At 39.2% G+C, this 13,176-nt stretch overlaps 1 protein-coding gene across 1 annotated transcript in view; it reads right to left on the reverse strand.

Annotated features, from left to right (window-relative positions):
- The window catches only part of TRPC5 (transient receptor potential cation channel subfamily C member 5), a 326,188-nt gene that overhangs the window by 11,045 nt on the left and 301,967 nt on the right, over positions 1-13,176 (reverse strand). Inside the window, exons 8-10 of the mRNA XM_050776763.1 lie at positions 3,614-3,817; positions 2,848-2,889; positions 658-747 (exon numbers count right to left, since the gene is read on the reverse strand). Of these exons, the coding sequence (XP_050632720.1) occupies positions 658-747; positions 2,848-2,889; positions 3,614-3,817 (336 nt within the window). The remainder of the gene's footprint in view (positions 1-657; positions 748-2,847; positions 2,890-3,613; positions 3,818-13,176) is intronic.

Consider the following 13,176-nt stretch of genomic DNA (forward strand, 5'->3'; position numbering starts at 1 on the left):
TTAAAATTATACTTTAAGTTCTAGGGTACATGTGCACAACGTGCAGGTTTGTTACATATGTATACATGTGCCACGTTGGTGTGCTGCACCCATCAACTCGTCAGCACCCATCAACTCATCATTTACATCAGGTATAACTCCCAATGCAATCCCTCCCCCCTCCCTCCTTCCCATAATAGGCCCTGGTGTGTGATGTTCCCCTTCCCAAGTTCAAGTGATCTCATTGTTCAGTTCCCACCTATCAGTGAGAACATGCAGTGTTTGGTTTTCAATAACAGATTTTTTGATTTTATATCTTTTAAGTAAAGAAGATCTTTAAGTCTCCAGGCATCTTCCCTTTGCTATCTTGTCCCTCACCACCATGCATCCTTGCCACATCATTTAAAGCATTCAATTTCCACACTGAGAAACACTCAGAATATTAAAAGAACGCATACAGCAGATTTCCTTCTTTCATGACACTGATTGTGGTGTGACATACATTGGTAAAATCTCTCGGTCTACTGGATGAGAGACAATTCTAAGAGAATAAGCATTATAACTGGGTTTGCTATATCGTAAGCAGATGAAATTCCATCACCAGAAACCTCACACACTGTGAAGATTAAATGATGCTTATGATATGTAAAATGAGAAACCACTTCATGATTAAATTACCTTAAAATTTTCTTCTGTTAGCCCCTCATTTGTTTTGGAATTTCTTATCATAGCAGCCACATATCTTTTGACTAAATTCCTGATAACTTCCTGGAATTACAAAACATGAAGAGGCATTCAATCTCCTTCTCAGGCTCTCAGTACAATAAGAAACTTACATAGGAAATAAAACATGCTTAGACCTCCTTTCCAGTGGAAAATCCTCATAGGATCCAGCCTTTTACTATAAAAAATGAGTTAAGTCCATTGGCTAAACAACTATTGTGTCTCTGAATTTAGTGTCAGAATCAAATTCACCCTAAAGGAAAATTTTTTACCCGAGCATAAGGTAAACATGTATTTCCAGTGGAATAATTCTTGCATGGTCATATAGTTAATATTATTTTCCTTTAGGATGGATTGCACGTTAACACTCCTAGTAAAATGAGAGTTTTATTCTCCTTTTATAAAATTGAGAGAATTTTCTTCAGAGTCACTAAGTCTGCTGATTTTAATGTCCACTAATTACATAGTGAAGATATTTTTCTCATAGTCAACCTACACTTCTCCTATACAGGAATGTCCTCTTTTCACTTAGCTCCCAGGGGAGTAGTCTGCACGTGGTCAGTACAGTTTGTATTAGTGATGGTGATGATGATAGCTACCGCTTATTGCCATGTGTCAGGCAACACATGCACATAATACATATTATACATACTCATCACTCAATTTTCACAACTCTGTAAGTTAAGTTTTATTACTATCCCCATGTTACAGATGAGGAAGTCAAGCCTCAATAGGCTGACTCATCCAATGTTACACAACTAGTAAGTGTCAAGATTAGACTTTCATTCTACTTCAGTCTTATTTTAAGGCCAATGGTATTGCTGCTTCTACTATGTGTACTTGAGGAACTCACTGAGATGTGCAGGAATCTTTTTTTTTTTTTTTTTTTGTTATCGTTGAGGGCTATGAAGCAGAACATGAAGACAATGAATCTTATTTAAGGTTTGTTATTATAAAAGGAATAACATTTGAAGGCGGGAGTAGGGAGAGGAGGTTTACATACAAAATACCGTACTTTCTGCTTCTCTTTGTTAGTTATGGTCTAAGGGGAACAAAGTTAGGAGAAGTGACCTATAGAATAAGGATGCATTTCCTTCAAACGCTGTAGAACATTTTTCTACTTTGGTTTTCTTTTGATCAGGATGGTGAGAGATGGTTGTCTCTTATTTGTGATTTGCAAGGATTATTCTCAAGAGATGTTGGTGATATTTGTATGCTTGGCTGTTTTCTAGCTGGTGGGAAGAGTGCCCTAATGTTTATTAGGTTTATTACTTTTTTTTTTTTTTAACAAAATACAGAAGTGCTTCTCTATTTCTTTGATTAAAGTCATGTTGTAATTTATCAAGATCTAAGTTCCTGACATTCAGATAAGCTTTTACTTCATTGAGGTTAGTTTCCTCCTGTTATATATTACCATTACCCTATGTATTTTTTCTACATGGCAGTTTTTAGCCTTTTAATCACTTAATTTTAATACAATCATCCCTTGTTATACTCTGGGGATTGGTCCCAGGACCCCCGCCCCGTGTACCAAAATCCATGCATACTCAAGTCCTGCAGTCATCCTGCAGAACCTGCAAATGCAAAAAGTCAGCCCTCTTGTATATGTGGTTTTACATTCCATGAATACTATATTTTCTATTTGCGTTTGGTGGAAAAAATCTGCCTGTAAGTCGATCTACACAGTTCAATCCTCTGTTGTTCAAGAGTCAACTGTAATTTTAATGACGTGTTATTTTATCCCTGCTAGATAACAAATTTCATAAGGGCAGAAAGATTGCATCTTTTTTGTTCATAGTGATTTTTCTAGTATCTAGTGTAGTATTTTATGTACAGTAAGTACTCATATATTTGACTGACTGACCAACCACATATTCTATTTTATGTAATTTCAATGAAGACAGCTTTCTAAGTCATAGTTGTTGCTGATCAAGCCGAGGCAATGCATAAGGGCCATGAACAGGATTATAAAGCAGGTGATTCCACTTGGAGAAGGTACGTCAGTCCTTGATAAATTACAGCCTTTCCAAGCCTCCTATCCCAGTCAAATGGGATCATGTCCAGACATAGCCAGAGTGAAGTTTGCTTCTCCTCCACAGAACCAACCAACAACTATTGTGCTTCATCCCTGTGAGGAAGCTTTACCTGATAATGTTGATTTTGTATCAGGCTGTCAGCATTGCGTTCCTATAATTGAAAATAGAGATGTTACATGAGCAGTCCCAGCACCCTACCCACCCAAACATCTGAATATATTTTTAAATATTAGGACTGGAGAATGATACGGGAGCTCCTGCCTGACAAACCCCCAAAGCAAATATATGTTGGAATGATTTTATGATGCTTAAAACAGTGAGTGTCACAAAGGAGGGACAGGAGGAAACAGTTTTGTTTAATAAGATTCATAATTTTGGTCAGGTGCAGTGGCTAATGCCTGTAATCCCAGCACTTTGGGAGGCCAAGGCGGGAGGATCACGAGGTCAGGAGTTCAAGACCAGCCTGGCCAACATAGTGAAACCCTGTCTCTACTAAAAATACAAAAATTTGCCCGGCATGGTGGTGCTCGTCTGTAATCCCAGCTACTTGGGAGGCTGAGGCAGGAGAATCGCTTGAACCCGGGAGGTGGAATTTGCAGTGAGCCGACATGGTGCCACTGCACTCCAGCCTGGATGACAGAGTGAGACTCCATCTCAAACAAACAAATAACAACAACAACAACAAATTAGCCAGGTGTGGTGGTGGACGCCTGTAATCCCAGCTACTGGGGAAGCTGAGGCACGAGAATTGCTTGAACCCAGGCAGCAGAGGTTGGCAGTGACCTGAGACCATGCCACTGCACTCCAGCCTGGGTGACAGAGTGAGACTCCATCTCAATTTTTTAAAATTATTTTTTTAAAATTAAAAGTCTTACTGTGAAGCTTCTCAAGTTGCGCCTTCTCCGTCTACCATCAGGGTCTCTTTTGGGGCAGAAGGTGTTGTTGAACCAGTTACCAAGGTATAGAAATGACTTGGGGCTGGGGATGATGTTGAAAGGAGGTGGCAAGGTGCCACCTTCATCAAAGTAACTCATCCAGAGCTTTGTCCTTGCAAACTTCCACTCGATATCAGCATGATCCTATGAAAGATAACGAAGTTCAAGGATTTGGGATGGGAAACTGCACGATGTACTCACTTCTCATTCTAAACTTTCTAGTTGCTTCTATAGAGGGCAATAAGTCAAGAGCTATATAAATTCAAATTATACATACCCTGTCACCCAGTAACCCTACTCTTAGAAATATATCTTATCAATATACTTACAAAAACATGTATGTACATGGTTGTTTACTGTAGCACAGATAATAGTAGCAAAACAACTGGCAGCAATCTAAATAATCAACAGTAGAACTGGTTAAATAAATGGTGTTATATCTACAAAATAGTATAAATACAACTACTAAAATATGGTAGATCCATAAACATTATATATATGTATCTATATGCATCTGTCCAAGCCCTCTAAGTGAATAAAGCAATATAGAGCACAACATATATTATGTACAACGATTCTATTTATACAACTGAAAAATCTTTTATATTAACATGCTTACATGTTCTAGACAAGTACACACTAAACTGTCAATAGTAGTTATTTTTAAGGTGTGGGATTGTGGTGGGAGGCTCTTTTATAAAAAAAGAAAAATCAACTTTATTGAGGCATGATTTACACAGAATAAAATTCAACCATTTAAAGTGTTTGATGAGTTTTGACAGGTATATATACCCATGTAACAATCATTATAATCAACACACACACACACATCAGTGTACATTTCTAGAAGTTTTAAGAGCTGCATCGACTGATGTAACCACTACTACAATCAGGATACACAACAGTTCTATCACCCTTCAAAGTTCCCTATTGTTACCTCTTTGTAATAAAACTCTCCCAACCTCTAACCTCTGACAACTGCTGCTCTGTTTTCTGTCCCTATAGTTTACCTTTTCCAAAATGTCATATAAATGGAATCATACAGTAGGTAACCTTTTAAGACTGGTTCATTTTACTCAGCATAACACCTTTGAGATTCATCTGTATTTTCGTATGTATCAATAGCCCATTCAATCACATTGCTGAGTAGTTTTCTTTTATATGGATGCACGATGGTTTGTTTGTTTACCCACCGAAGAACATTTGGGTTATTTCCAGTTTTTTAGCAATTATGAGTAAAGCTGTTATGACCATTCATGTACAGGTTTTTGTCTAAACATACATTTATTTTTTCTAACTTAAATATCTAAGAGTGGTATTGCTGGATCGTGTGTTAAGGGTGTGTTGATAATAAAATGCCGAACTGTTTTCCAGAGTGGCTATGCTGTTTTCCATTATCACTAATTGTTCTATATCTTCTTTAGTGCTTGTCAGGTTTTTAAAGTTTAGTCATTCTAACAAGTATGTAGTGGGATCTCATTATGGTTATAGTTTGCATTTCCCAAATGGCTAATGATGTTGAGCATCTTTTCACATGCGTATTTACCATCTGTATATCTTCTACGATGAAGTGTTTTTCAGATCCTTTGCCCATTTTTATTATATATACGTAATATAATATAGAATATATATATATATTCTAGATACAATCCCTTTGTTAGATATATGACTTGCAAGTATTTTCTTTCAGTCTGTATCTTGTCTTTTCATTTTCTTAATGATGTCTTTACTGGAGCAAACTTTTACTTTTGAGAAAGTCAAAATTATCATGTTTATAAAACTATCAATTTTTTTATAGATTGTGCTTTTTGTGTCATGTCCAGGAACTCTTCAGCTAACCCAAGGTCATGAAGATGTTCTCCTATGTTTTCCTCCACAACTTTTATAGTCGTAAGATATGCCTTTAATTCTATGATCCATTTTGAGTTAATTTTTCCATAAGGGAAGAGGTTTATGTTGAGGTTCTCTTTTAAAATATGAGTGAACAATTACTTTGACACTATTTGTTGGAACAACTCTCATTTCTCCATTGAACTGCTTTTGCCCCTTTGCTGAACATCAGTTGGGCATGCTGGACTACTAGACATCCACATTCAAAAGAGTAAACACCTACATTATAAAACGTACAAAACTCAACTCAGAATGGATCATAGACCTATACTTAGCAGATAAGAACTATAAAACTCTAATAGGAAAGCATAGGAGTAAATCTTTTTGACCTTGGATAAAACAATTTCTTAGATATGACACCAAAAACCAAGTGACAAAAGAAAATAGGTAAATTTGACTTAATCAAAATTAAAAACATTTTTACATAAAAGGACAGCATAAAGAAAATGAAAAGACAACTCATACAATGTGAGAAAATAATTTAATATCATATACTTACTTGATAAGAGACTTGTATCACAATATATAAAGAATAATTATGGTGGGGCATTCCAAGTTGGCCAAATAGGAATAGTTCTGGTCTGCAGCTCCCAGCGTAATTGACACAGAAGACGGATGATTTCCGCATTTCCAACTGAGGTACCTGGTTCATCTCTTGGGACTGGTTGGACAGGGGGTGCAGCCCATGGAGGGTGAGCTGAAGCAGAGCAGGGCGTCACTTCACCTGGGAAGCACAAGGGGTTGGGGGATTTCCCTTTCCTAGCTAAGGGAAACCCTGAAGGACTGCTTGGAAAAACAGGGCAATCCTGCCCAAATACTGCACTTTTCCCAAGGTCTTAGCAACTGGCAGACAAGAAGGTTCTCTCCTGTACCTGGCTTGGCAGGTCCCATGCTCACGGAGCCTTGCTCACTGCTGGCGCAGCAGTCTGAGATCAATCTGCAAGGCAGCAGCCTGGCTGGGGAAGGGGCGTCTGCCATCAATGAGGCTTGAGTAGGTAAACAAAGTGACTGGGAAACTCAAACTGGGTGGAGCCCGCCATAGCTCAATGAGGCCCACTGCCTCTAGACTCCACCTCTGTGGGCAGGGCATAACTGAACAAAAGGCAGCAGACAACTTCTGCAGACTTAAATGTCCCTGTCTGATAGCTCTGAAGAGAGCAGTGTTTCTCCCAGCACAGCGTTTGAGTTCTGAGAACGGACAGGCTGCCTCCTCAAGTGGGCCCCTGACCCTCATGTAGCCTAATTGAGAGACACCTTCCAGTAGGGGCCGACAGACACCTCATATAGGCGGCTGCCCCTCTGGGATGAAGCTTCCAGAGGAAGGATCAGGCAGCAATATTTACGATTCTGCAATATTTGCAGTTCTGTAGACTCCACTGGTGACACACAGGTAAACAGGGTCTGGAGTGGACCTCCAGCAAACTCCAACAGACCTGTAGCTGAGGGACCTGACTGTTAGAAGCAAAACTAACAAACAGATAGGAATAGCATCAACATCAACAAAAGGGTCATCTATACCAAAACCCCATCTGTAGGTCACCAACATCAAAGACCAAAGGTAGATAAAACCACAAAGATGGGGAGAAACCAGAGCAGAAAAGCTGAAAATTCTAAAAATCAGAGTGCCTCTTCTCCACCAAAGGATTGCATCTCCTCACCAACAATAGAACAAAGCTGGATGGAGAATGACTTTGACAAGTTCACAGAAGTAGGGTTCAGAAGGTCGGTAATAACAAACTTCTCTGAGCTAAAGGAGGATGTTTGATCCCATTGCAAGGAAGCTAAAAACCTGGAAAAAAGATTAAACGAATGGCTAACTAGAATAAACAGTATAGAGAAGAACTTAAATGACCTGGTGGAGCTGAAATCCACAGCACGAAAACTTTGTGATGCACGCACAAGCTTCAATGGCCGATTGGATCAAGTGGAGGAAAGGGTATCACAGATTGAGGATCAAATTAATGAAACAAAGTGAGATGTCTAGATTAGAGAAAAAAGAGTAAAAAGAAACTAACAAAGCCTCCAAGAAATGTGGGACTATGTGAAAAGACCAAATCTATGTTTGATTGGTGTACCTGAAAATGATGGGGAGAGTGGAACCAAGTTTTAAAACACTCTTCAGGATATTATCCAGGAGAACTTCCCCAGCCTAGAAAGGAAGGCCAACATTCAAATTCAGGAAATACAGAGAACACCGCAAAGATACTCCTTGAGAAGAGCAACCCCTAGACACATAATTGTCAGATTCACCAAGGTTGAAATGAAGGAAAAAGTCTTAAGGGCAGCCAGAGAGAAAGGTTGAGTTACCCACAAAGGGAAGCCCATCAGACTAACAGTGGATTTCTTGGCAGAAACGCTAGAAGGCAGAAGACAGTGGGGGCCAATATTCAACTTTCTTAAAGAAGAGAATTTTCAACCCAGAATTTCATATCCAGCTAAACTAAGTTTCATAAGTGAAGGAGAAATAAAATCCTTTACAGACAAGCAAATGCTGAGAGATTTTATCACCACTAGGCCTGCCTTACAAGAGCTCCTGAAGGAAGCACTAAACATGGACAGAAACAACTGGTACCAGCCACTGCAAAAACATGCCAAATTGTAAAGACCATCGATGCTATAAAGAAACTGCATCAAAATAACAAGTGAACATCATAATGACAGGATCAAATTCACACAAAACAATATTAACCTTAAAAGTAAATAGGCTAAATGCCCCAATTAAAAGACACAGACTGGCAAATTCGATAAAGAGTCAAGATCCATGAGTGTGCTGTATTCATGAGACCCATCTCACGTGCAAAGATGCACATAGGCTCAAAATAAAGGGATGGAGGAACATCTACGAAGCAAACAGAAAGCAAAAAAATGCAGGGGTTGCAATCCTAGTCTCTGATAAAACAGACTTTAAATCAACAAAGATCAAAAGACACAAAGAAGGCCATTATATAATGGTAAAGGGATCAATTCAACAAGAAGAGCTAGCTATCCTAAATATATATGCACTCAATACAGGAGCACCCAGATTCATAAAGCAAGTCCTTAGAGACCTACAAAGAGGCTTAGACTCCCACACAATAATAATGGGAGACTTTAACACCCCACTGTCAATATTACACAGATCACCGAGATAGTTAACAAGGACATCCAGGACCTGAACTCAGCTCTGCAACAAGCAGACTTAATAGAAATCTACAGAATTATTCACCCCAGATCAACAGAATATGCATTCTCCTCAGCACCACATTGCACTTATTCTAAAATTGATCACATAATTGGAAGTAAAACACTCCTCAGCAAATGTAAAAGAACAGAAATCACAACAAACTGTCTCTCAGACCACAGTGCAATCAAATTAGAACTCAGGATTACAAAAGTCACTCAAAACCGCACAACTACATGAAAACTGAACAACTTGCTCCTGAATGACTACTGGGTAAATAACCAAATGAAGGCAGAAATAAAGTTGTTCTTTGAAACCAATGAGAACAAAGACACAATGTACCAGAATCTCTGGTGCACATTTAAAGCAGTGTGTAGAGGGAAATTTATAGCATCAAATGCCCACAAGAGAAAGCAGGAAAGATCTAAAATCGACACTCTAACATCACAATTAAAAGCACTAGAGAAGCAAGAGCAAACAAATTCAAAAACTAGCAGAAGGCAAGAAATAACTAAGATCAGAGCAGAACTGAAAGAGATAGAGACACAAAAAAACCCTTCAAAAAAATCAATGAATCCAGGAGCTGGTTTTTTGAAAAGATCAACAAAATCGATAGACCACTAGCAAGACTAATAAAGAAGAAAAGAGAGAAGAATTAAATAGACACAATAAAAAATGATAAAGGGGATATCACCACTGATCCCACAGAAATGCAAATTACTATTAGAGAGTGCTATATACACCTCTATGCAAATAAACTAGATAATCTAGAAGAAATGGATAAATTCCTGGACACATACACCTTCCCAAGACTAAACCAGGAAGAAGTTGAATCTCTGAATAGACCAATAACAGGCTCTGAAATTGAGGCAATAATTAATAGCCTACCAACCAAAAAAACTCCGGGATCAGACGGATTCACACCTGTATTCTACCAGAGATATAAAAAGGAGCTGGTACCATTCCTTCTGAAACTCTTCCAATCAATAGAAAAAGATGGAATCCTCCCTAACTCATTTTATGAAGCCAACATCATACTGATACCAAAGCCTGGCAGAGATACCACAAAAAAAGAGAATTTTAGACCAATATCCCTGATGAACATCAATGCGAAAGTCCTCAATAAAATACTGTCAAACCGAATCCAGGAGAACATCAAAAAGCTTACCCACCACGATCAAGTTGGCTTCATCCCTGGGATGCAAGGCTGGTTTAACATATACAAATCAATAAATGCAATGCATCACGTAAACAGAAACAATGACAAAAACCACATGATTATCTCAATAGATGCAGAAAAGGCCTTCGACAAAATTCAACACCCCTTCATGGTAAAAACCCTCAATAAACTAGGTACTGATGGAACGTATCTCAAAATAATAAGAGCTATTTATGACAAACCCACAGCCAATATCTATTGAATGGGCACAAACTGGAAGCATTCCCTTTGAAAACTGGCACAAGACAAGGATGCCCTCTTTCACCACTCCTATTGAACATAGTGTTGGAAGTTCTGGCCAGGGCAATCAGGCAGGAGAAAGAAATAAAGGGTATTCAATTAGGATATGAGGAAGTCAAATTGTCCCTGTTTGCAGATGACATGATTGTATATTTAGAATACCCCATCGTCTCATCCCAAAATCTCCTTAAGCTGATAAACAACTTCAGAAAAGTCTCAGGATTCAAAATCAATATGCAAAAATCACAAGAATTCCTATATACCAATAACAGAGAAACAGAGAGCCAAATCAGGAGTGAACTCCCATTCACAATTGCTGCAAAGAGAACAAAATACCTAGGAATCCAACATACAAGGGATGTGAAGGACCTCTTCAAGGAGAACTACAAACCACTGCTCAATGAAATAAAAGAGGACACAAACAAATGGAAGAATATTCCATACTCATGGATAGGAAGAATCAATATCATGAAAATGGCCACACTGCCCAAAGTAATTTATAGATTCAGTGCCATCCCTATCCAGCTACCAATGACTTTCTTCACAGAATTGGAAAAACCTACTTTAAAGTTCATATGGAACCAAAAAAAAGCCCACATTGCCAAGACAATCCTAAGCAAAAAGAACCAAGCTGGAGGCATCACGCTACCTGACTTCAAACTATACTAGAAGGCCACAGTAACCAAAACAGCATGGTACTGGTACCAAAACAGATGTATAGACCAATGGAACAGAACTGAGGCCTCAGAAATAACACCACACATCTACAACCATCTGATCTTTGACAAACCTGACAGAAACAATAAATGGGGAAAGGATTCCCTATTTAATAAATGGTGCTGGGAAAACTGGCTAGCCATATGTAGAAAGCTGAAACTGTATCCCTTCCTTACACCTTATACAAACATTAATTCAAGATGGATTAAAGACTTAAATGTTAGACCTAAAACCACAAAAATCATAGAAGAAAACCTAGACAATACCATTCAGGACATAGGCATGGGCAAGGACTTCATGACTAAAACACCAAAAGCAATGGCAACAAAAGCCATTTTTCTGTCCTTGTGATAGTTTGCTGAGAATGATGGTTTCCAGCTTCATCCATGTCCCTGCAAAGGACATGAGCTCATCTGTTTTTATGGCTGCATAGTATTCCATGGTGTATATGTGCCACATTTTCTTTATCCAGTCTATCATTGATGGACATTTGGGTTGGTACCAAGTCTTTGCTATTGTGAATAGTGCCATAATAAACTTATGTGTGCATGTGTCTTTATAGTAGCATGATTTATAATCCTTTGGTACCCAGTAACAGGATTGCTGGGTCAAATGGTAATTCTAGTTCTAGATCCTTGAGGAATTGCCACACTGTCTTCCACAATGGTTGAATTAATTTACACTCCCACCAACAGTGTAAAAGTGTTCCTATTTCTCCACATCCTCTCCAGCATCTATTGTTTCCTGACTTTTTAATTATTGCCATTTTAACTGTCGTGAGATAGTATCTTATTGTGGTTTTGATTTGCATTTCTCTGATGACCAGTGATGATGAGCATTTTTTCATGTGTCTGTTGACTGCATAGAGGTCTTCTTTTAAGAAGTGTCTGTTCATGTTGGGGGAGGGATAGCATTAGGAGAAATATCTAAGGTAAATGATGAGTCAATGGGTACAGCAAACCAACATGACACATGTATACCTATGTACCAAACCTGTGCATTGTGCACATGTACCCTAGAACTTTGAGTATAATAAATACATACATACATACATACATACATAGGGGAAGAAAAGACTGAAGGATTTATTCCCCCAGCTTTTGGGAAGCTTGTATGCTGACAGCCTTCTTCAGTGACTTGCTAAAGGAAGCTGCTTTATTCAAGGTCCTGCCACCTTCTAGGGACAGCTTGCAACAAATAACTAGTCAATGTGGGACTGTTAAGACCTGATCCGTGGTGGCTCATGCCTGGAATCCCAGCACTTTGGGAGGCCAAAGCTGGGGATCACTTGAGGCCAAGAGTTCAAGACCAGCCTTGGCAACATGGTGAAACCCCATCTCTACTAAAAAATACAAAAAATTAGCTGGGTATGGTGGCTCACACCTATAATCCCAGGTGCTCGGGAGGCTGAGGCAGGAGAATCGCTTGAACACAGGAGACAGAGGTTGCAGTGAGCCAAGATTGCTCCACTGCACTCCAGCCTGGGCCACAGAGCAAGACTACATCTCAAAAAGAAAACAAAAAACGAAAAACAAAAAAACAAAGAAACAAAAGACCTGACCCCCTCACCTCCTCAGGGAACATCTCTGAAGCATCATCCCAGCTTTAGAATTCCCCATAGGGTTGGCTGAGGACTGGTTTTGACTACACTGCAGCCCACTTTCTCTTTCTGCCAATTTTGCTTCCATCCTTTTCCTCCACAGATCCCAAGAGCATCTACCATTGAAGAGGCATTAAATAACTGAGTGGAATGACTCAACCCATTGATGTCAGCCAGCTTTCTCATCAGCCACCCTAGTCCTGGCACAATGGATTCATAAACAGAGGAGACACAGAAGCAAAGAAGGAAGCTATCCATGGGCCCAAGCTACTGTCATAGACAAATAATCACCATGACACCAATAAAAACCATTGCTGAAACTCAGTACAACAATATCCCTTGATACCAACCAGCCACTCGGTGGCAAGCTGACCATATTGAACCCTTTCCATAATGAAAGGGGCAGCCATTCATTTTCACAGGAACAGGCAGGTATTCTGTGTATGCGTTTGCCTTTCCTACCTGCAGAGTCTCATCCAACATGACCATCCAAAGGCTTATGCTATATTTAATCCACCAATGTGACATTCCATGTATCACTGCAGCAGACTAAGGGACCTACTTTACAGCAAAGGACACACAACAGTGGTCACATGACCATGGAATCCACTGAACCCATCATATGGCACACCACCCAAGCTAGTGGCCTCATAAGCAATGGAACAGCCTATTGAAAG

This window comes from Macaca thibetana, chromosome X (assembly GCF_024542745.1).
Source record: "Macaca thibetana thibetana isolate TM-01 chromosome X, ASM2454274v1, whole genome shotgun sequence".
In the NCBI taxonomy this organism is placed as follows: domain Eukaryota; kingdom Metazoa; phylum Chordata; class Mammalia; order Primates; family Cercopithecidae; genus Macaca; species Macaca thibetana.